The following is a 23,857-nucleotide window of genomic DNA, read 5'->3' on the forward strand; positions in this document are numbered from 1 at the left end:
GCTGTCTAAAGTTTGTGCGATTATGGGTTTATGTGAATTGCAACTCATTGGTAGAAGACTTTGGAAAAATAATTATAATTTTGGAAAATGGGATTAGTCTAGATGAGGCTTTTATAATCTTGAAGTATGAAAAAAAAGGAATGGGCAAATGTTTTGCCTTAAAAGTACCTAAGTGTCCATGGCACAGTGAGAAGTCTGTTCAATCTCGCTGGGAAAACACATTAAATCAGCCACTGATTTAATTTCTGTTATTGTTGCTGACTTACAGCCCTACTCCCCATCTTAGTATATAACAGGTCTGAACATAATTCTTCTTTGTAGTCCATTGACTCTTGTAAAATAATGCTGTGATTATAAAGTTTCCTGAATACAATTTTCAAAATGTTAGTAATAACCACATTGCACCTACCTGCAATACTTGGGTAACCATCTCTGTTGCTCAATTTATACTTACTATTGGTCATAGTGAAACATGTTTTCATCACTTGAAATCCAAATTTTATTTGCGAGGTTACTAATGGCCACTTATTTCTGTAACATAAAAGGATGTTGTGTAATTTGGTTTGCAAATAGGTTGACTCTTGAAGTCAACAAGTTTGCCTTGAGATCCGCATGAGGAGTCATTTGAGTTGACTACCTAAATATTCATGAAAACCTTAGTTTGTTGGTTGGTTGGTTTGTGTTTAAGATAGTGGTAAACTTTGATAGTGATTATAAGGATAAAAGATTTAAAACTGGAATGGGTTTTTGAGATTTCAGAGTCTGCCTTCCTTCCTATTCTCATTCCTTTATTTTTCTGGTTGGGGAAAGAACAAGGTCCAGAACAATAGCTTAAGTAGCAATGACCTCCCAGGAGGCAGAGCCCAGAACTTTTGGTCACTCCCGTTCACTGTGCACCAAAGTACTGTACTAATTGGCAAACAGCTGACTTGAAGGCACTGTGCTTTTCTACCCTAGATGTTGGTTGGGAAAAAGAAAAAAACCAACACCACCAACAACAAAAACCTGGCTTTTATGTAAAAGCTCTTGAAAATATTTTTCATACAATCAGATCAGTAGGACACAAAAGCTTCTTCCTGCCAGGTTTCCCAAGGTCCCCCCTGCTTGAATTTTCTTCTCAATTTTCTTTTGAAAAGCCATGCTCCTTTTGCACTTAGAAATAACGAATCTTATGTGTCCTGACAGCAGTGTGCAAACATCTATTGCATCAAAATTCCCAAGTGGGGTAAAGAACCAGTGGTCCTTTTCTGAATTTCATCAGCAATGACAGCAAGCATTTCATTAGAACCTCCGAAGCAATATAGAGAAGAAAAGAAAAATCAAGTTAGCAATTATATAGTTAACACTGTACAAGATGAAAGCCTGCATTTTAAAATCCTGAGTGTTGTAAACTCTGCTTTTGAATCTGCCTGCAGGCCGTCTATCCTTTCAAAATACAGTGCCTGTTGTCAGAAGGAGGATTTGAGATGAAATTTATTACAGGAGTAATAAATACAGTGTGTATGGTGACACTGAAAGTTTATGGGAAAGGTTTTTTGATAAGGCCTGAATCAGGCCATCACAATGCTTAAGACATCTTTGGATCTGAAATCAGACCAAAGGTTTTTCAGAGTCTCTAAAAATGTATTTATAGCTTTAGCCCTGAATTAACAATTGACACGAAGGGCAAGGATGAGCAGACAAGCTGGGGAGAATACAGAGTACCTCATCACAAGACATAATTCATCCTGAGAAATCCTGTCCAGAACGTTACATGTTGATAATTCACATACGAGAGGAAAACTTTTAGCATGTGCCCTGACACCTTGCTGCTGTGGAAGGGTCACTGCTCAGCAGTATCTGATGTCATCCAGGTCTGCCTTGTGTCCCATCCATTCCCAGCTTCCTCTCTCCCAGCCTCCCTGAGCCACTTAGAGCTCTCCAAATGTACCTGGATCTCTCTTGCCTGCGGGGCTCGCAGGAGCTCCCCGTCCTGCTCAGCATCCCCTTTCTCCTTTGGACCCCATTGCTGAGCTCGTAGAACTTATCCTACTGTATTTGAATGGCACTCTCTCCCCTGACACTAGACAGTGAGTCCTTCAGATCAGGGGCTCTGCTTGCCTGACTGATCTTGGTGAACACAGGAGCCACCAAGCATGACAGCCCTCAGTACACGGTGGTGGGTGGGTGGGAAGAAGCAGCAGCAGCAAGCAGACAAGCTCCTGGGTAGCTTAGATTTTGGAAGGCATTTAAATAATGGTAACAATACAGGGGAAATACCAAGTAATATCAGAAAGCCTGACTTTCAGATGCCTGCGTTGCTTCATTTACCGTAATGTACGTAATAGGGTGTTTGTACATATCATTGGAGTTGCTGCTCCTAAACCCGTCCACTGAGGTTGGTGGAACGGCAGGCGTTGCTTTCTCTCACGTTTCTTGCCTCCTTTTCCTTCAAGGTTCTTCCCAGCGTCACTGCCCACCACCCCAACTGTAGTCATGCTTCAAAGCCTCCCTGTGAGCTCCCACGGCCCCCTAAGCTCACATGTGTCCCAGTGCTCAGCCTGCCAGGATGTAGTCACGGGTTTCCTGGTGCATTTCAACGCCTGGTCTGTGCATCCTCCGCACCTAGGAAGCAGTGGTGGTCAGCAGACATTTACTCAATGAAAGTTATATGAATCATTCTTTGGGCTCCGAAATGAGGAAGAGAAAATAGATTTTCTTGACATTTTACTCCCAATCCTAGGAAACCATAGGCCTCCAACACTGTAGTCTCTTATTGCAACCTGAAGTTTAAACCCTGCTTAGGGCTGCAAGTTTCAGTTATCCAACAGCTGCGAGACTGCTACCGTCATCCTGAAACTGGGTTCAAATTTGAAAGCTAATGCTCTACCTTTTTCCGACAATGATTAATTAAGTTTAATTGCCATCTTAGTATTAATTCTGAAAGAGTAACTGAAGTCATTCTGAAAAATAAGAGAAACCAGTCCTGTTTTTAGTGCTGATTCCTTTTTAGTTGGCTGTTGTCTGTAAATCTGTTGTCAATTGAAGCACGTTTGACTGTATTCCATTCTCCTCACTTGTTCTCGCTCTGCCGGTTTTGATCTCCTTGGATGTTGAATCATATTTTTGGAATGAAATACTCATAGGCTTTTTTGTCATTAGCTATTTTACAATTTAATTTCGAAGAGAGAACAGAATGATAAAATTAGATATGAGAGGCTCTCTGTGTGTGTCATCAAGTAACCTAGTCTCCTTTTGGTAACAAAAATAAAATTCCCTTTAAATAATTTCCAGCTCATTCTGGGCCAACTCTGTATCGATGAAGGGCCTTCAGGCTATGTGAAGATTATGCGAAACTCGACTCCCCCTCACAATGGGCCCAACCAAGTTTTTCCTGACAATTGAAATTTTCCTTTTTCTTAATTTCATTCCACTGCTCCTAATTCTGACCCCTGTAATGAGTGTGCTAATTACTTCCCCTGCACAATTTCTCTATTCACCCTTTATGTATTTGTAGCCCGCCTCCTCTGTTGGCTTCTGAATTCCCCCGCACTGGGCGGGGGGTCGAGGGCCTCAAAGTGAGTCTTCCCCCGTCACCTCAGCAGTTGCCTCACCATGTTTTGCTTTTGTCCCAAGGGAATTTTTAGCTAAGGAAGAGAATTGTGCTCAGAGACACGGGAGAGCTGTGGGCTAGCCTTGGCCCTCCGCGGTGTTGGGGGGTGTGCTCGCTGTTCGGTGCCCCCCTCCACCACTCGCTGCACAGGCCGGCTGAGACACACACGCCGGGCTAGAGGTCATGGCTCTGACACCGCAGCATCCTCACAGCTCAGGAAGGTAGTTACTTGACATCTTTCTCTTTCTCTAGAGAGTTTGTAAAGCAAGTTCCGAGAGCCGTTTTTCTTCTTTCTCTCCTCTCTTACATCCTTTGATTTGCCCGTCCTTACCATCTGCTCTTTCCCTTCCATTAGTGCTCATGAATGACTGTTGACTGTACACTGGGGCGCTGGGACTTGGACCCCCACAGGCTTTGAAAATGAACAACAAGATCAGCCAGTCACCCTGCTTTGCCCTTTCCGAAACTCTCCAGGGTTCTTACCTGTGATGTTTTGGTTACTGCCTTGATGTGTTTATTCGGTCTTTTTCTCTAATGAGGGCAAATCATTTTTATCTCATCTTCACTGTATCCTAATGAAATGAAAAAGAGAGTGACAGCCTGCAGGAAATTTAATACCTATCCTCTAATTTATGGTAGAGCCACGTGGTACCTAGGTCTAGATTTGACCGACTCCCCCGAAGTCTATGCCTTCTAGAACTCTTCTCTGGGTCTTGCACAGAACCTCTTTCCTGCAAAAGAGTTAGAGCAATTTTTAAGCTGCCAAGGACTCCTCAAGTTTGAATTCCATGTATCAACACTGAGCCCCTACCATGCTCCTTGCATTAAGGATACAGAGATGAACAAAGGTGGTCCTTGAGTTGCTTACAGATGAGTCAAGGAGACTGTGACAGAAACAGATAATTAGTGATGGTCTGTTAAGTGCGGGGAGAGGGGCGTAGAGGGGGTCCTAAGTGAGAGGGTCTGCCAGAGGAAGGGCTGCTCCTCGGTCCTCTGCGTTTCCGTGTGGCCCAGCCCAGGCTCGTAGTCGCCGCAGCCACTGTCAGCCCTGCTTCTGCCTCCCATCCATGCTCCCTCTGTCACCTGCCCTGGAATATGTGCACTTTCAATGAGAAGGAAAACCTGCCCCTCCTGACAGCTTTGGGTGTGGATAAGGAAAAGGGTAAATGTACCATGCTAGGCAAATTGTCCAGTGCTGTGAATGTCATGGAGGAGGAAGTTTTAAAAGTGTGATTTCTTCATGTTTACAAAATGAACGAATGACTCAGATCTATTGTACACATTCACAAGAGCTGTGTCCTAAGCTGATCCCGATTTTGAAGTCATGTGTCTTCCTTTGTATGTGGAAAGTGGAGGAGGGGGGTGGGGGAGAAGAAGGAAGGCTTAGCGACAAGGACTTGGTTCTAGGTGTGTGAGCGGTGGTGCCTTTCCTCGGGCTCCGTGCTGTTGAAGACGTTCTCACCCCTCCGCCCCTTCTCCCTTCCTTCTTTCTTTCTCTCTCTCCCTCCCTCTCCTCCTCCCTAACCCCTTCCTCCCCATTTTCCTCCTCCTCCCATCCTTCCTCTTCCTCCTCCTCCTCCTTCTTCTTTTCCTCTTCTCTCTCTCTCTTCCCCCCTCTCATTGTTCTTCTTCCTTCCAGTTGGCAGTGGGCTTTGGGGTTTTTTGGGGTATGTTTTCTGTTAGGCTAACTTCAGACTAGACCCTGAAAACTGAAAACAGATGTCGAGGCTGACCAGGGCGTCTGTGATCCTCACTCTCGGAAGCCCTGATTGGGTCTGAGCGCTCGGCGAGCCCGGGAGCCGAGCTACATTTTGGATGGCTTCACTAACTGTGCTGCTGACAGGACTGTGAAGCCTCACTGGATTTGGTCCCTCCGACTCCGACCTTTTTTAATGTCTTCCAGATTGAACGTACTGTGGGGAGCCACTCTCGTTTCTTTTTTCTTTATTTTTTGCATGACTACCTGGTGCCACCATAAAGAATTTTTAAATGGATCCAAAATAAACCTTGATACTCTTTATCAAGTGCATGTAAAAAAGCAAAACTAAGCATATGTAATTAGTACCAGGTTCTGTGGCATTTTGTAATGAGCGTGCTGGGTAAGTCCTACAGAGTGACATATATGATTGTTACTGCCATCGCTTAGTAAGACAAGTACTTCCCCCTTCACTGAGCTTTACCCCAAAATGGACATCTTCAGTGGCTCTCTACCTTTTATCCTCTGAGGACTAAAGTTTATCGTTTATTTTGAGAGGCTTTACAAAACAAAGTATGACATTGGTGGTAGCTGTACTCTATTATCAAAGTCCTGCCTTCTGTCCAGGTAGCTCATGACTGTTTTGTCTAGAGCTCCAAAATTAGAGGAGATGCAAGAGAAGATACTATATAAATTAAGTTGTGATGCATTACCTTGTCGGGGGGCAGATAAGTTTGAAATATTACAACTGTCATTAGGATAGTAAATCTAGAGAAATATCAGAGGGTGAAATGGTGTCATGGCCCCTGTCTTACCCGAAATTGAAATGCTGCAGTTTTAAAGTTGAGCAATAATAAATTTTAAAGTTCCTTTTTTAAATATTATGATCTCTAAACTTGATTTCATAATTTGTTTCAGTTTGACAAGTTGAATAAACCAATTGATCCATCCCCATTGCTGTGGGTCCTACTTAGCCCTTAAATATCACTTGGTTTCATAGAGAGAACTAACTATAGAAAGCGCAAGCCAAACAATTCTTCTTCAAAAATAAAAAATGTTCCTTGATTCCTCCACGACCTGTTCACATATACAGTAGTTATGTCCCTGGGACACAATGGACCACAATATTTTGACATATTTTCTCTTAGTCTTTTTTCTATATACCATTTTTAAGATTACTTAATCATACTGCGTATATAGTTTTAATTTATTTTTTCCACCTCGTATTATAACATAAGCATTTTCTGATGACAAAGATTGTTTTTAATGTCTATCAGATTTGAGGAGTGGTGATGTCCCAGTTCACTTAAATTCTTAGTCTGTCAAATATCTAGATTTCCCCATCATTTTTCTATTATAAAAACTGCTGTACTTGAATATCACTATATGTACACTCTGGCTAAACTCAACACACTTAAGATAATGTACACATTTTTCATAACTGATGATTATTGTACTTTCCTCTGGACATGGTGGGCTTGGGGCAATGGAATAGAATCAGAGATTATCTAAAGACATAATGTGAAATAGTTTATTTCTTGGAATATGACCTTTATCATCTTGCTTTCTGCTAATCTGCTTTTGCACAGAAGTGGAATAGAGGATGGAAAATTACCCAGGCAGTGTAGAATGGCTCCCTTTCTGGAAAAGTAGTAATTAGATCAAAGACTAGTTTGTCTTATTCTAAAACATTTGCCTTCAAAACAGCCTTCTTCCCTGTTTTCATCTTATTACCACCGTCAGTTTATATATAACAATATTCAAAGCACTCCTCTGTTTTGGCAACCAGTCATTCAATGGACACTTATTAAATTCCTGCACCTTGCCTGACTCCCTAAGAACACGAAGATAAATAAGGCAGGGTTCCTTCTGTCAAGGAAGTCATGGTCTAGTTGGGAAGATAGAGAAGTAAACAAATGATTACAGCTGGTACAGAGATGTTCTGGAGGCTGAAAGAGGAGTCACCTCAGCTTGGGGATTCACAGGGGAAATACTGAGTCATGAAGGGTGGTCACAGGTTGCTGGGTGAAGGGCTGCAGAGGTGCAGAACAGCATGGCAAGTGTGGGCGAACTGTAATTAGTTTGGAATGGATATGTGGAATGGGACTAAGGAGAGTAGCAAGAGATGAGGATGCTCTGGGCCAACTAATGAAAAGTGTTGTGCTTATGAGGCCATGGTTTTAGAAAGGTGTTAGCTGGAGTAGAAAGACTAGACTTGGGGGGAGACTGAGGCAGAGAGGTAAATAAAGAACTTTTTGCAAGATTCTAAATAGGAAATGCTGGGGACTTGAACTAGGACAGCAGCCGTGAGCATGAAAAGAAGGAGACACTGTCAAGCTAGTTTAAAATAGAGATTGGAAAGAGTATGGGAACAAGTTGCCTGTGCTGTCTTGGGTACCTGGATGGGTGGTATTTACAACCCTCTAAAATAAGAAAATGTAAGATGAGCCTGAATGGGACTTCTCATCTGATCTCTGCTGGCCTCATACTCCACCATGGATCTAAATAATTGAGAGTTGTAGACTTTCTTAATGCTGGCTAATCAGCTTTCCTATCATGTGGTTTTCTGATTAATTGCCCAGAGCGAAGAAACAGAATGTGTGCCTTCGATTTTCTGCTTTTGCGTGGTACGCTGGAAATGGGCACCAAACCTTCTCTGTACTTGCATGAAAGTACTAAATGCATGTCCTGAGTTGGGGGACATTTTCAGTATTTATTGACTTGAAGTGGATATTATATGACCAGATCTCAGTGGATTGATTTTTGTCTCACCAGAAGAATATACTGGGTTCTGATTACTTTAAGCCCCTCATATTTTAACCTATGACATATTTTGACAGCATTTAAAGAAATGGAGGTAAATTAATACATGATGTCTGCTGAGGACAAAGAACACGGCTAAAACAACAGTAGATAAATTAACAGGTGCACGATAATGTAAGAGGGTCCATGTTATGAAAATGTCAGCTCATTTGGAGGAAGTAAGCTGAAACCCTTCATTCAGTTTACTTTCAAGATCTTCAGAGGAGTATGTCGAAAGAGCCATGGAAGTGAAAGCGGACAGCAAATTGAAGATCTTGATAGTGCTATGTCAGCTAACTACAGCGGGGCTAGCTTAAACCTCACTCTGCTCTGAGCATGGAAGGGCTCATTCCACTCAGAATCCTGGGTCAGACCGTCTTGCGGTTTCTCTTTGGATAATTCCATGGCACATCATTTTAACTCACTTGAGCGTGTATGTTGCAGGCACCCACTCTATGCTAGCTCCATGGGAATTCCAAGTAATGATATTAATAATCATAACAATATTTATTGATCACCTGCTATTTGCCAGGCACCCTTTGAAAAACTTTTCATACAGTAACTCACGTAATCCTCATACAGCTCTATGAAGTAGGTGTAATTATAAGCTCCATTTTACAGCTGAGAAGATGGAAACAAAGAAAGGTAAAGTAACTCGCCCAAGAGCCCCCAGCTGATGAAGTGCTGGGACCAGGATTCAAACCCGGGGAAGCTGTTTCCAGAGCTCACATTCCTAAACACTGTAATCCTCACTGCCTGTCCTTCCCTCTTCTTACCACGCCTCTCGGGAGAGCCTGGCTTAGTCATCACTTTCTCCGGGAGGTTCTCCCTGATTCCTCAGCCCACCTTCCTAGATCCTCTAGGTTACTTTTATCCTTTGTACAAAACACCTTTGTTATTTCACTCATTGTACAGAATGTATTTATTTCTGTCTCTCCTACCAGACCCGATTTTAGTCCTCTTTGTATCTACTGACATTTATGTAGTATTTAGCACAGAGTGAGTGTTCAATAAATGCACCTTGAGCTGAATTGGCTTGACTTGAACACAATGCTTGTTCTCAAAGAGCCTTCAATCTGCCTGGAAAAGAAGTTCCATCCACATAAAATAAGTGAATAATGAAGAAGTTTAAGCTAATAGGGTATGGTATATATAGTAGGTGTTACGAGATTTCAAAGAAGGGGGATTAGCTGTAGGGATTGGGTTGGGTTGAGTTCGGTTGGGTTGAATTGGGTTGGACTGGGTGGGAATGAATTGTGTTGGATACATATAGCTTCTTCTAAGCATGTAGACCCTGACAGGAGTACAAATTATAGTTAACTGAAGAAGGAAGAATATTGATCAGAATGTTGACTTGAGACAGCAGTGAATGAAATGGTCGCATTTAAGGGGGCAGCAGAATTATATCAGAAAATGTGAACTGAAAGATCCTACTCATGGTTACAGATCAGTCCTAAGTCCTCAGAGAGGCTGACCCTGTTGTCTCCTGGGAACTTCTCTCCACAATATCCTATATATGCATAGCCCTCACAAGTCTGCTTTGCATTGTCTGTGACTGTCCAATGTGACAGAGACCCCTGAGGGCAAGGGTTACTTTTTGCCAACACCAGGCACAGTGCCTGGCACAAAGTAGTGGTAAAAATAATAATAGCAACAACAATTTACAATTATATAACATTGGTTATAATAAAATATGTATGTACATATGTATGATAAATAAAACTTATTGGAGCCTTATTCTGCTCTATCCATTGTTCTGATCATTAACTCAATATGTGTGTTGAACATTTTTGGTTGAAAATGTTCTTATTGAATTTTGTCATCCTATGAAGGTGACAGATCCAGGAAATTTTTAGTTCTGTAGGCCCTCTCTGGACATGATCTGCATTTTGATTCTGCACAAGCTGTTTACACACAGCAGAGTCTCAGCCAGTGCCAGAGAGTATCAAAACTAGGATTCAGTTCCCTCTGTGACAGCTTGGCCCAAGCAGAGAGCCAGCATTCAGGACGGGCCACTAGTCGCAGGAAGAACCTAAAGGACAAAGCTGGACACCCATTGGTACCACAGAGTGGACCCAACACGTACATGCACACGCATGCACACTCACACATACACACTCCTCTTAATTCCAAGCCAGAGGGACTGCGCTGCTGACACACTTCTTTTTCCATTTGGAATCTAAGATATGTCTGAGTTTACAGATGGGCTGCTCGTAGCCCCGGCTGTGGGTTGCTGGGTAGAAGAAACAAGTCAGGAGCTGGCGCAGACACTATGACTACAGTTTCAGACTTGGAATCAATGTTCTTTCGCACACTGGGGAGGACCTCGGATCTTCTGTGTACCAGCTCAGCCTCTCCAAATACACTGTCCCAGAATAGTGCAAGTAAAATAATCTGGCCAGTCCAAGAAGCATTTCAAGCAGGCAACAAATATTTGTGAAATATTTGCTACTAACTTTCAAGAGAAAAGTACTTTTAGAAAAAATGTTCAGGCTTAATTGAAAAAGCACACAGCAATCAACTTTTATTCCCAGCTGGCATAAAACTGTCTAACTGTCAGCCAAATTTGGGATGCCTGAAGACAGACAAGTGACTAATACCAGGGCTGTGTGTGGCCAGGCCCAAGTGTGTTTTCTGACCACAAGACCATGTCTGGATTCTCCTCTGTAATTACCGCACAGCCTACTATAATTGTAACACTTACATTTACTTCCTCCCTTTGACGTGGAATTCAGGGTCCTCGGCTGTACCCCGACTAGAGTGAGGTCCTCCCTGTTATTTGCCTAAAATCTGCAAAATCATCATCATGTGAGAGTGTGTGTGTGTGCGTGTGTGTGTGCGTGTGTGTGTCGCCACGTCTGCTAAGTGTGTTAAGTATATCCCTGTGAAACACCCGCCCACTCATGCCTTGTTGGATGAAGCACTTTACTAATGAGATGTTTATTGATCAGCCACCACTACATGCCAGGGACATTCTAGAATCTAGGAAACATCAGTGAACAAGACAGTGAAGTCCCTGCTTTCCTGGAAGAGAACAAGGGAGGGGGAGGGGAGAAGCAAGGGAGGCAGACGAGAAACTAGCACTCAGAGACGGCTGTTGTGCAGTCACAGCAGAGTGACGTGGGGGAGGATGCCTGTGTGCTGCCTTTAGCTTGGGACATCAGAGGAGGCCTCTCCAAAGTGATAGCACGTAAACCACCTTTTAAAAACGACAAGAAGGGGTAGGGGAAGCAAAGATCAGGTGGAAGAACATTCCAGGCAGGTTAGTATAGAGGCTGAAAGATGGGAAAGACCATGGCATGTTCTAGAAGCAAAGACTGGTGTGAGTCAAGCACAGTGGGTGAGATGGCTGTCTACACAGTCAAAGGAGCTGGCTGTGTAGACAGCCACTGCAGGAAGCAGGCAGGGGAGGGTGGCGGCCCGTGTTGAAGCAGGGATTCTAGTTAGGAGGCTACTGAAGAAGTCTGGGCAGGAGGCCATAGTGGTTTGGACTAATGTAGTAGAAACTGAGAGAGGAGGCCAGATTTAGATGTAGGGGATATTGTTTAGAACCAGTCAACAGAACTTGCCAATGGTGCGGATGTGAGGGATGAAGGGAAAGGAATAATGAAGAGTGACTCCCAAGGTTTGGGCTTGAGCAAGTAGGAGGAGGGTGGCTGAGACGAGGGAACAGTCATGCACCCACACCTTGCGGTCCAATAAATGCCCTCACTAACCCCCGAACCTTACATCACTGGGGAATATTCGGAGACCTTTGGAAATCCTCGATTGTTTACTTACTTACTACTACAAGCATTTTCATGTTTTCTCCTTTTGGTTTTTATTTTATGACATCAAAAAAATCCCCCATCTCAGTTACTAACTCATCCCTTGATATATCCCTCGTGGGTCCTCTGTGAATGTTAGTTCCTGCCAAGACTTCCCTCCTCAGCACTTGGCTTGGGTGCCCTGGGCCCAGGCATGGATGTGAGGGGTGGATCTGAGATCTGCCCATCTGGCCGGAAGTTGGCAGCTGGCGTGTCTATTTCTAACAGCTTACCTTGTGTATGTATATGGAAAACAGGATGACTCATTTGCTTGTCTTTCTCTTTGGAATCAAACTTTTTTTTGAGATCTATTTAATAACATTTAAACTGAAATAATCCACTTACTTCTTTACTATAATGCTGATATTTTCCACTTTTGCCTTAAAAATATTGTGAGGGGCTTAAATTTTCTTCCTATGCCATGGGATTAACAATAGAGTTTTTCTTCATGGGTATTTTGTGAGGATTAAATGGAATAATGTATATAAAGTGCTTAACACAGTAGCTTCTATGTAGCACTCAGTAAACTTGAGGTATTATTATTAATAAAATAAAAAGGCGGGGAAGGAGGGGTGGCTCCCAGAACCAGTGCACTGGCTTTAGTATTCAGATTAGCCAGGCCCAAAAATACAGCCATGCACTGATTTACTAACTCTCTGCATGACTTTGGACAAAACCTATAATGTCTTTGAATCTCAGTGTTTTCAAGTAAATGAGAGACTTAGGATATATAACCTCAATTAAAAAATTTTTGTGATCCTAGTAGGGGATGTTTTTTGGAAGATCTCTCCAATCTTCCTTTTACCAGGCTTATCAAAAAGCTTTGTCATTTTGTGTAAATAGGTGGAAGTGGTATTTATTGCCAGATGTGACCTTTTGTTTTAGCTCACTGTAGAATCCCAGGGTTAATATCACTTTCTATAAATATAGGTTTCGGGTGAGGAAATGTTCTACCCTGAGAGAAGTTTAGCTTGAGACGCTCTCATTTTAGACTCGGTCCGTGGGCTGTTGCTCACTGTTGGCATTCTCCCCTGGTCTCACTTCTGTCACCTCCCTCTTTAGCGATCACTGCTGTTGATAGCCACCTACAGCTTCTAAGTTCCCTGCTCAGCCTTCCCCAGCGGTTGGCATTGCATTTGAGTTGTGCTTTCTTGCTTCCTCTACCTTTTGAAATTTAAAAATAGACAATTAAAAAAAAAAACCCACAGTCTTTCATATTGGCTGGACTCTGTTTTTATCCAACAGATTTTCTGGTGAATTCCACAGAATAACGTATACGATCAGGACTCTGCCATCAGTTCAGAATAAGCCCAGTTAAGAAACAGACAAAGAGATACGCTTTTATTTTGACTGTCAAACACGCAATCAGAAGTGGGCAGCAGCCCATGGGAGGAGGCTTTGGAAAGTGAATCAGGGAATCAGAACCGCTCCCAGCCTGCTCCTTGACTCTTCTCCTTACTGTCCAGCTTTCCTGAGCCATCATGAGGAATCGTTGGGTTCATAAGAGACCCTTTTAGAAGTCTGACTCTTGTGCTATTAATACCAAAGCTAGGTCTGGGGAAGCACAAAAAGCTTTCACAGGTCTGAGAAAAATGATTTCAGAGGCCCCAACTCACATCATAGCCAAAATATGGCAACCTCCACATTAAATATAATTTTCTTGCTAACAGAATTTTTTGAAGATTTCTTTCAGTTTTACTTTGGAATAAGGTTGATTACAAGTAAATGACTTGGCTATTAATTTCTCAGCATTATCTTAGCATATTTGTGAATTATTAAATTAAAATCTAAATCTAGCCTACCTATTGCTTCTAAAGGAAATATTTTTGATTACCAAATCAACAATTAATGAAGTTAAGCTAACATTACATTTTGTAGCTCTTTAATATTTGTTAATTTCAGTTTTTTGTTATTATCCTGTTTTGAAGCCAATCAATGATCTTCAAGGTCTAAGACATTTTTATAAGCCCTTGAAAGGCTGGAAGGCCCCAGGCACCATACCTTAATGACCAGTGGTTAAAAATGCTCTGTCTGGGAAGTTCTAAGCTCTGAGGACTTCACTCTTTCCTTCAAGGAATGAGAGCTGATTCGCAGGACATTTACTCTAAGAAAAGACAACAAGCATGTTGGCGTATAAATAGCACTAGTGGCTAAAACAAAGGAAACCCCTACCAAAACAAAAAACAAAACAAGACAAAAAAAAAACAGAGTAACTGGGGGCTGAATCCCTGGGCTTCAGCCATTAGTTCACTGGGTGACCTTAAACAAGTGTTCTGTGGCCCTTTTCCTGCCCCAGGAGTACATTCTTAGCAGATGCATCATCTGGCCAAGATGCAAGGCCAGGACCAGCAGTGCTAGGAACTAAAAGATGGGCAGAACTGTCCAAACTTAAGAACAGAGTTTCCCTCACACATTAAAAGCGAGACACTTTTTAGGGGGGGAAGGAATAGCTCAAGTGGTAGAACACATGCTTAGCGTGCATGAGGTCCTGGGTTCAATCCCCAGTACCTCCTCTAAAAATAAATAACCCTAGTTACCTGCCCCCACAACCCTAGTCAAAATAAAACAATTTTAAAAAAAAAAGCAACGCACGTTTTAGTGTCTATGTTATTTTGCCAAAATGAAAGAAGGAAGGGGAGGGAAAAGAGAGAAAGGAAGGTGAGAAAGAAGGAGGAAGGAGTACACTGTCAACACTTGTATTTAAAACGCTTTTGATCTTTGATTTCTGTGCAAAATGACGTCTCCCTTCTCCAGAAAGAAAGGCTTTCATGAGTTTCTCTCAGTATCCCATTCAAAAGTCATCTATTAGCTAGTTTCCCTCAGTGAGGGGCAAGGGCAATGAAAAGAACGTGGATTTCAGAATCAAATAAGTTAGGTTCAAAGCCAGCCCTATCATTTACTGCTCAGCGGTTCTCAAAGTGTGGGCTAGGGTTCTCTGAGAGCCTTTCAGGGTACCCACGAGATCAAAACTATCTTCATAATAATACTAAGATGTCATTTACCCTTTTCACTCTCTTTTCATAAGTGAATTTTTCCAGAGGTTACATGATGTGATACCACAACAGACTGGGTACATACACAGATAATCAAAATCCAACTGTCTTCTATTAAGCCAAACAATAAAGATATTTTCCAAAATGCCATTCATATCTCTAACTTTTTTTTGTTGTTCTGGAAAATATAATTACTTTTAATTTTTTAAATGACATTTATGTTAACATGTAGTGGGGTTGTTATTTTTTAAATGAATTAATAAATTCATATTTTTTTAATTCCTCAGTCTTAATGTCTCACATGGCAAACTTTGATAAATATAACCCACATTTTGAAAGTTTATTGGCATCCTCAGTAATATCTAAAAATATAAAAGGGTTCTAAGGCCAAAAAGTTTGAGAACCCCTGCACTGCCCAACCATAATTAACATTTATTAAATGTGTCTTTGTGCTAGGAGCGGTGCAAAGCACGCTAAATTCTTCACCTCTGAATTTTTGCAACAAAGCTATAAAGTAGAGGCTTAAAAAAAAAAAAAAAAAAAGACCTTGCTAGCCCGAGGTCTCACAGCTGGAAATGACAAAGATAATCAGGTCCTTCTGATTCCAAAGCCACATTCTTGATCACAGCACAGTACTCTTTCACAAACTCATTCTCTGTAACTTTGAAAAAGTTATTCTACTGCTCGACGTCTGGTTTTTTACCAAACATGGGCAGAGTCCTACCTCCCCTGTAGGATTCTTTTAAGAGTAGAAGAGTTAATATGCAGCAGAATGCTTAGCACAGGGGCTGCCACCAAATAGACCCTGAGAAACTGTTAACCTCCTTCCTTCCGTCCCTCCCTTCCCGTCCTTGGCATGTCAGAGCGGGGAGACTCAACAACTTCCCTTTTTCCCTCTAGATGGTCTTCCAACAGACAGAGAGGCTGATGGCACAGAAGGAGTTGATGAAGATATGATTGTGACCCAAAGTCAGACCAACTTCATCTGCCCCATTACACAGGTACTGTTTTCCCCTAATTCGCCTGAGAGTACAAGCAAATCACCTGATGGAGGCAAAGGGTTCCTGTTTGCTTTCTGACTTCGTTTCACATCTAGAATTGAGGAGGAAGGAAAGAAAAGGGATGAGGGTCGGAGAGAATGCGTGGGAAAGAGTTTTCAGTCAGTCATGCCCTTAGGGATCTAGGAATAAATTCCTGGCCCACAGGGCAAGTGACATGGGTACCACTGGTCTCCCTGCATTTTCTTCTGTGGTCATCTGCCCCAAGAGTTATCTAAAGCCATGAGATTGGGAAGTTAAACCGAGGAAGCCCCAGGTCTAGGCAAAAACTCTACCAGGTAATTGGTGAGCTTGGAGGAGTTACTGGAAGCTGATCATCATGGTTCCTGAAAGCGGAATGTCTCCTTGATTGCAGCTGGAAATGAAGAAGCCAGTGAAAAATAAAGTGTGTGGCCACACCTACGAAGAGGAAGCCATTGTTCGCATGATTGAGTCCAAGCACAAGCGGAGGAAAAAGGCCTGGTGAGTTGATGCCGTAAGGGAAGTGGCACCTTCCCAGGGGTGGTCAGTCAGAGGTGGCGTGTTCACACTGGAGGAAAAGACACTTAAACGCCTCTCCTGAAGTCCATTCACCTCCCGGAGAAATAGTGTAAACATGAAAGCCGGCTTTCAGGATAAACAATATGCGAGGGGAAAAATTAGTAATCTGTTCAGGAAAAGCTGAAGGAGCTTCCACCACACCTTCAAAACAGGAGAGGGAGGAATTGGATGTAATTTTAATTATTAGATAACAGGGATTTTTATGAATTTGTGCTGTAGCCTGAAAGAAGTGAAGAACTGTGATACTAAGATTTCTTTTCCCTTTTCTAACTACACTTACCCAAACAAGAAGGAATGGTAAATAAATAAATAAATAAATAAATAAATAAATAAATAAATAAATAAATAAATAAATAAATAAATAAAATTTTGCAGCCTGAAATACAGGTAATTTATTTAAAAAACATTAAGTCAGCATTCTAAGGTAAGAATTCTTATCCATCTGTCTTGACGCTCAAGATTTAATTGTCTAGGAAAATCTTTCATATCTTTAGTTACTTAAACAACTTCCCAAATGGTTTAAGTCAATTCATGGATGACTTCCATGAGAAATTTGTTTTTTAATTGGAGTGGTTGGAGACTCTTTCTTTTCTTGTGTACATATATTTCTACCTCCTTCACACACACACACACACACACACACACACACACACACACACACACACGTACATACGTATGTACTCTGCCCACGACCCTGGAGGACCATGGCTCTGTTCCTGTAAGAACATGGAATCCTGAGTTGGCTAAACTGGTTTTGACTTGGTTGGCATTTCTTGTGCTCTTATCAGAGATTTGTCGAAGGAATGGAATTGCAGGTGTGACCAGTTCTCAATGGACTTCTGATAACAGTCCTTTTGATGTGTGGCCAGCTTCTCCATCGCCCAGAAATTTGCTGGTCCAGACCTAGAATTGGAATTCCCCACCACTCCTGATCTGGGTGTGGACTGAGAGATAGGTTATTTGAGACTGTAGATAACTTGATGGTCATTCAGTCAAGTAATTTGCCCTATTTATTCTAGAAGAACTGCCTCATGGTTGCAAAATCGAGATTGAGTACATTTTAATTGTTTTGAGTTTTCAGCTTACCGTTGAGATGTGATATTTCCCTAAGGAACCTTCCATTTTCCCTATGAATTTAATTTTCTTTGTTTCTGGGCTTCTAAGCCTTCCCTTCCTACTAGCATTTTTTTCTGTTTATTCTCTGAAAAACAAAATTTTAATTTTGTTAACATAATTGCTAAGAATAGGTATTCTCAGCTAGTTCTGCTTCTCAGCTCTTCTTTCTCAAAGTTTATGATATTCTCCTGGAGTCAGATTTGAAAAGGGCAGGCACTGATACAAAGCTCATTTCTCACAAGTCCCAGGGTGGGTGGGAGCAACTCCCAGAACAGGCTCACATTTAAATGCATCTTTTTAACGGCATACTTTGACTTTCTAATGTCCTTTGCCTTTTTTGAATTGGAAATGATGTTTGGAAGCACTTGAGAAACACCTGTCGTTTGGAAAAGTTGGGTGTTTTTGTCATACTTTTATAACTTAGGTGCAGATTCTGCAAACTCTGAAGATTCTTATGGCTTAATAATAACAGTTAAGTCCAAGTAGAAGACGTCTGGGAGGTTTAGAGAGAAGGTAGTATTTTTGTTGGGACTTGAAAAATGAGAAGGATTTCAGAGAAGAATGATGAAGAGTCTTTCTAGCCAAGAGGCTCGCCCCATTCAGAGTCTGTTCTACTTGGTGATAGTAGGTACGGTTGCAGTTACAGTATATTAGCTGGGGATTGGAAGGATGCTATGGACGGTAGCAATAGGGGCGTGGTGTAAATTCTCTCTCTATTCTATACTCATTGGAGAGGGCATCAGATGTCATGATTTCATGAATTTCCTCATCTATAAATTGATGGTGATAGTTGTAAGTGCCTCAAGGGTATGTTTGAAATTTGAATAAGGTATATATGTAAAGCACTTAAACTACCTGTCACATGGTCAGACTCAGTAAACCTTACCCCTCCTCCTCCTCCTCCTCGTCATTCTTGCCACCATTATTCTATAGGCAAGAGAATACATTGTGGAGTTTTGAGGGAACGAGGCAAGTCAACCTGGATTTTAGGAAGTGATTCTAGTAGCAATTCAGGGGAAGGATTAATAAAGGCAGGAGGTGAAGATGTCAATGAGGATGCTTTTGCAGGAGATGAAGGTACAGGTAATGAGACCTTGGACTTAGAGGCAGGAATCACAGATGGAAGGGAATGAGGTAGGAGAGTGATCGTGGAGCTACCATCAACAGAATTTGATAACCAAAAGTTGAAGGATGACTGACATGTCTAAACTGGGCGATGTCATTAGCCAACAGAGAGGGCATAAGAGAGAAACATATTTAGGAAGGATTATAAGAAGCACAGTCTGGGTCATGCAAAGTCTGAGGTCCTAGCAATAGAGCCGTTTGGAAGTATCCAGGAGGTGCAGAAAATGTGGGTGTTTGCACTCAGGAGAGAGCTTTGGGCGTGAGATGTTGACTGTGAGGTTATTTGGTACAGAGGAGTCAGACCCACTCGTGTGCCAGCACGGGTGCCGCTCTGGACTGGATGGAACTGCCAACCGAGAGCCCCCAAGGATGCGACCTTGGCCTCACTCTGAGCAACATGAGGCCAGGGTCCAGCTTGGCTCTGCTCACCATGCTACCCTCAGCATTTGATACAGACCCACCTAAAAGAATATTACTCATTAATGACAAGGCAGTCAGAGGAAGAAGACTCCAGCAAAGCAGTCTAAGGTGAAGCCGGGAGAGAGAGGACGAGAGATGAGAGACTTGAGTATTGTGGGAGCCAGTAGGGGAGTGGGCAGGGTCTTGGAGATGAGGTACACTGCATTTGGCAACAGATTAGAATCCAGGGCCCTTCAGAACCTACTCCAGAGGTTCCTGACGGAGCGCGAATTAGTGTCATTTAACAGGATGCATGTTAGGGCGATGAGCAATTCTGGGTTCTCTTTGTTTAAAAACGTCCATGACACATCCAGTTTGAGAAATCTCAATTCTTCCTCCTGGATGATTCTAATTGTGTTTTGTTAGATGGGAGTTCCAGGTACACCGTGTTACTGGGCACTGACTAAATGTTACTATCCATGAGGTCTCCTGGAACACCTCTTTCCACTGGCTTAAGTCAGAATGAAATTGTTGAGACTCTAGCCCTAACTAAATACAGTAGTTAGAATAATTTCCTAAAACACATCTCTTAACAATCAGGCTGTTTATTATCTTACTAATAAAACTGCCTTGTGATTTCCATGTTAATAAGATATTTCCAGTTATCTACAGTCATTTCTTCCCTTTTTTAAGAACAGAAACTATATTAACAAACAGTCACATTGAAGAGCATAGAGAGAAAATTAAGTTGAACAGAAATGTGTCCTTGTACAGCAGAACCTCCAGCATTACGCTTGCAGTCCCTATTTTACCCATTTACCAACAAGTCAGTTAACCCTTCAGAGCCTCAGTTTCTTCATCTGTAAAACGGGAACAGCAACAACATCTCACAGAATTTCAGGATCAAAAAAAAAAAAAAAAAAAAAAACAGTGGGGAATTCCAGTCTCGGTCTGGACCAGCAAATTTCTTGGCAGTGGAGAAGCAAACCACTTAGAGGAAAGCTCTTTTTGGACTCTAGAGCACTGAACAAATAGCAGTCAGGCTACTGAGGTCAAGACCGTTCATGTTTTTATTACTTACCTCATTGCTTAGTGACACATTATTTTAGACTCGGAGGATGAAGGATAGAGTTACTTTCTGTGTTCAGGTATGAAGGGAATCCATCCCACTCAGATTTCCAGAGGTGTCTATAGACTTGCTTTCTAGAACTTTCTAGAGCTGGATTGGACCTTGGAATTCTTGGAGCCCAGACCCAGGAGCTCATCAGATTCAGACTCCTGTACTTTTGAGCTGATGCCGAGGCCAAGGTTCCCTACAGTCTGTGAGACCCCTAAGATCCTGGTCCCTCTGTTCAGCAGATGCTTGCTGGCTGCCGCGGTGGAATGTTCTGCCCCGTCAGTGACCCGAGTTCAGGACTCAGCCTCTCCTTCCAGGCCTGTAGGTCTGAGTCCTGCACTGCAGTGACACGAGAGTTTAAGACTGGGTATTGCCACACCTATCTTGCTCACCAGGATGTCGTGGGATTTAATGCACTAATGCTTATGTAGGGTGTTCTGTCTCCCGAGGAGGAGTGCCCTGATTCAGTATCATGTCATTCTGACCTTGTGTTTTCCTCTTTAGTTTAGAAACTTGTGTTTGTTTATTTGGGATGGGGTGAGAAACAAGGCTCTCTCCCAGCTCCTGCATCATCTTCTCCTCCAGAAAGCCTTCCCGAAACCCTCACTCATGCTGGACAAAATGCCCCGCCCCCTGTTTCCCCCAGCGCCCTGTCCGTTCCCACCAGCATCTTCGGTGGGGCTGGATCTTCTCCGCATGGCCCTTGAGGACAGAAGTTGCGTCCTAGAGCAGGAACCGCGCATTGCAGCACCTGAGTGAATTCCTGGACCCTCGTCACACATCACCTTACTTATTTCTCATGACAACCCTACACTGCACCTTCATAGAAGAAGAAACTGAAGCCCATTAATTAAGTCACTTGCCCAGAGTTCCACAGCCAGCTTTGTGCCCAGGGCTTTTTCATTCTTGAGCCGGTATTTGTGTCTTTAGGCCGTCTGGCTCCCCTTGGGAGGGCTTTTTGGTTAATGCCTCTGTCCACAGAGTTGATCCCCAAAGTGAGCTCAGTCCTCTTTGTCTGACACGGGTCACCCTGGGCTCCGTCCCACCGAGACGCGCTGGCTCTGCAGTGGCGCGATGCGGTTAATGCCATCACACATTCTCAGAATGCTCTCATTTACTGACTAAAACCACTGATGTCATCAGGAAGTCCTCCCCACCTCACTCTCCACTTCCCTAAAACAGCTTATTCACTGTCTGGCTATTGGTGTTAAAGACTTTGTTCTGTGGAGTCGGGGGGAGGCCAAGGCCCAGCAGTCAGAGTGCATGCGTGGGGGGTTGGTGAGCATTAGCTGAGAGTCTTCCCAGCAACTTAGAGTTGCATGTCCACGTCACGGAAGTTGAAATGATGAAAAATGCCTTTTCTGAAGTCATGAATGTGTCCATTTCCTTTTCATAATCTCAGCTTATTCACTTTCATGCCTGAAGAAAATTCACTGTGAGACATCAGGGTGTTTTAAACTAGTGTAAAACGTTTCTCAGGCACCTGCAATCCTTCCCCTGACACAAAGCCAGATCGTCAGAGTGGTGCCCACGGGAGCCAAGTCACCGAGATCCTCTTTCATATAATCACGTTTTAGCACATGTATCCGACCATATAAGGCATATTTCAGTATTTTAAAAATAAATATTGTTAGCAAGCGTGTTATTCATTACGTTGATTAATGCCTCTCTAAAATAAAGATGCCTTGGTCCAGAAATCGAGACCAAAAAAAAGTTTCTCTTCCGTGTTGAACTGTAGCGCTTCCTACTACTGGACAAATTAGAGCTCCCGTAATCAGCTTTCTTCCCCTTCTGGTTTATAGCTTTTTGTCTTATATTTGTTATTTTTTATGTTAATATACCTGTGCTTTTTTGAAGCGTTGTCTCAGACCACTGGGCCGGAGCTCTGTGTGGGGCGGAAACCTACATTTGTATTTCACAGTTGGGTGCTTAGGAGCCAGCACGGGGCCAGTCACAGAACAGGGTCAGCTGAATGCGTGAATGTGAGCGTGTCTGTGCTGGAGGTGTGCGAGCTGCAGACAGATCAGCAGCTTTAACCAGAAGACTGATGAGTAGGGAACAAATGACAGTCACCGGAGGTCATAGAGAGAATGAACGTTACTGCGTGCTGCGTTGCCTGTGAAACTGGGATTCTGCCCCTGTTTTAAATCTGAGGACTCAGAGGTGCGAAAGGTGAAGTGAGTTGCCTGTGGTCTCCTAACTAGCATGTAGGCAGCGAAGTTAGAATTCAGACCCCGGTCAGCTTGACTCCGAGTACTGGGCCCTCTACTCTACCAAGGTCTGGTTCATGCTGAGCAGAAATCAGGTGACTTCACCCAACCCACTGCCTTCAGAGGAGACCACATCTAAACAGAACCATGACTCACCCACTGATTTCTTCAGCCACAGCTTTTCCCCCAAGTCCCCAGCAGCCCACTCAGTCTCTCCACGGAGAGGACTAGTGGGCATTTCAGAGGGCGCATATAGCAACCAGGACGCCTGACTCCATCCCAACCTGGTTTTCCAGTTCTAACCATGGAGACGAAGGGTACCACCAGTCTCCCTTCAGCTCTTTCCTTCACACTCTACATTGGGTCCATCAGCAAGTCTCATGGGTTCTGCTTCCAGCTGTATCAGAAGCTGATCACTGCCATGCCCTCATCCAAGCTGCCCTCTCTTTCCTGACTGCTGAATGATCCCCTCCCTTCCCAGCTTCCCCTCCGCCTGTGGTCTGCATTGAGCGGCCAGAGCCATGTTTTCTAAATGTGAACCAAATCCCATCCCTCCCCTATCTCATGTTTCGTATTTAAAATAAAATCCAAAGCCCCGCTCCCCCTCCGACCTCATCTCCAAATGCCCTCTGTCTTGCCCTCGGCATTCCAGCCACACTGACCGTGATCTTCCTCCTGGGCACCAAGCGTTGGCCTCCTCGGCTTCTCCGCATGCCGCTGCCTCTGCCTCTGCCCGGGCCACGTACAGCCCTTGTTCCAGATAAGACCTCCCCAGCGAGCCTCGCCCTGACCCCTGCTAGATAAGCCTCGGCCCACACTCTCCCCCGTGACCCAGCTTTTTAGCCCTCGTAGCCCTTAATGCCACCTGAACTCACAGCAAGCATCTGTTTGGTGACTTACTGGTCATCTGTCTCCCCCACTGGAAAGTAAGCCCCGTGAAGTGGGCGTTGTCTGTGCCCCCAGCACTGGACAGGCCCTGGCTCAGAGGGGCACTTGATGGACAAGTGAATGAGTGCACATCAATCGTGATTTTTAAAATGTGCACCTTTTTTGGTAAAATGGTCTCACTTAAATATTACACAGCCATAAAAAAGAACAAAATTTTGCCATTTGCAGCCACGTGGATGGACTTGGAGGGCGTCATGCTAAGTGAAATAAATGAGAGAAAGACAAATACTGTACAATACCATTTACATGTGGGACCTAAAAAACAACAAACTAGTGAATGAAACAAACAAACAAAAAAAGCAGACTCACACATACAGAGAACAAACTCGTGGTTCCCAGTGGGAGAGGGAAGAGATGGGAGGGATGGAGTAGGAGAAAAAAAGGGGGGGTTATTATAGGATTATATGAAGTCACCTGTGTGAAAGTTTTGAAAATTGTGAAACACTATAGTATTT

At 43.1% G+C, this 23,857-nt stretch overlaps 1 protein-coding gene and 1 long non-coding RNA gene across 5 annotated transcripts in view; one reads left to right on the forward strand and one right to left on the reverse strand.

Moving 5' to 3' along the window:
* NSMCE2 (NSE2 (MMS21) homolog, SMC5-SMC6 complex SUMO ligase) overlaps positions 1–23,857 on the forward strand; it is a 208,544-nt gene that overhangs the window by 184,227 nt on the left and 460 nt on the right. For all 4 annotated transcript variants that reach the window (XM_074353055.1, XM_010972635.3, XM_045508480.2 and 1 more), the window contains 2 exons: positions 15,790–15,890; positions 16,303–16,409. In XM_074353055.1, the coding sequence (XP_074209156.1) occupies positions 15,790–15,890; positions 16,303–16,409 (208 nt within the window). The remainder of the gene's footprint in view (positions 1–15,789; positions 15,891–16,302; positions 16,410–23,857) is intronic.
* LOC141575030 (uncharacterized) lies at positions 1,330–23,189 on the reverse strand. The gene is made up of 4 exons (XR_012502251.1): positions 23,117–23,189; positions 4,245–4,323; positions 4,076–4,164; positions 1,330–2,604 (listed from the first exon to the last, which is right to left on the reverse strand). It is a non-coding gene; the product is annotated as an uncharacterized LOC141575030 (long non-coding RNA).

Source organism: Camelus bactrianus, chromosome 25, assembly GCF_048773025.1.
Source record: "Camelus bactrianus isolate YW-2024 breed Bactrian camel chromosome 25, ASM4877302v1, whole genome shotgun sequence".
NCBI classification, from domain to species: Eukaryota; Metazoa; Chordata; class Mammalia; order Artiodactyla; family Camelidae; genus Camelus; species Camelus bactrianus.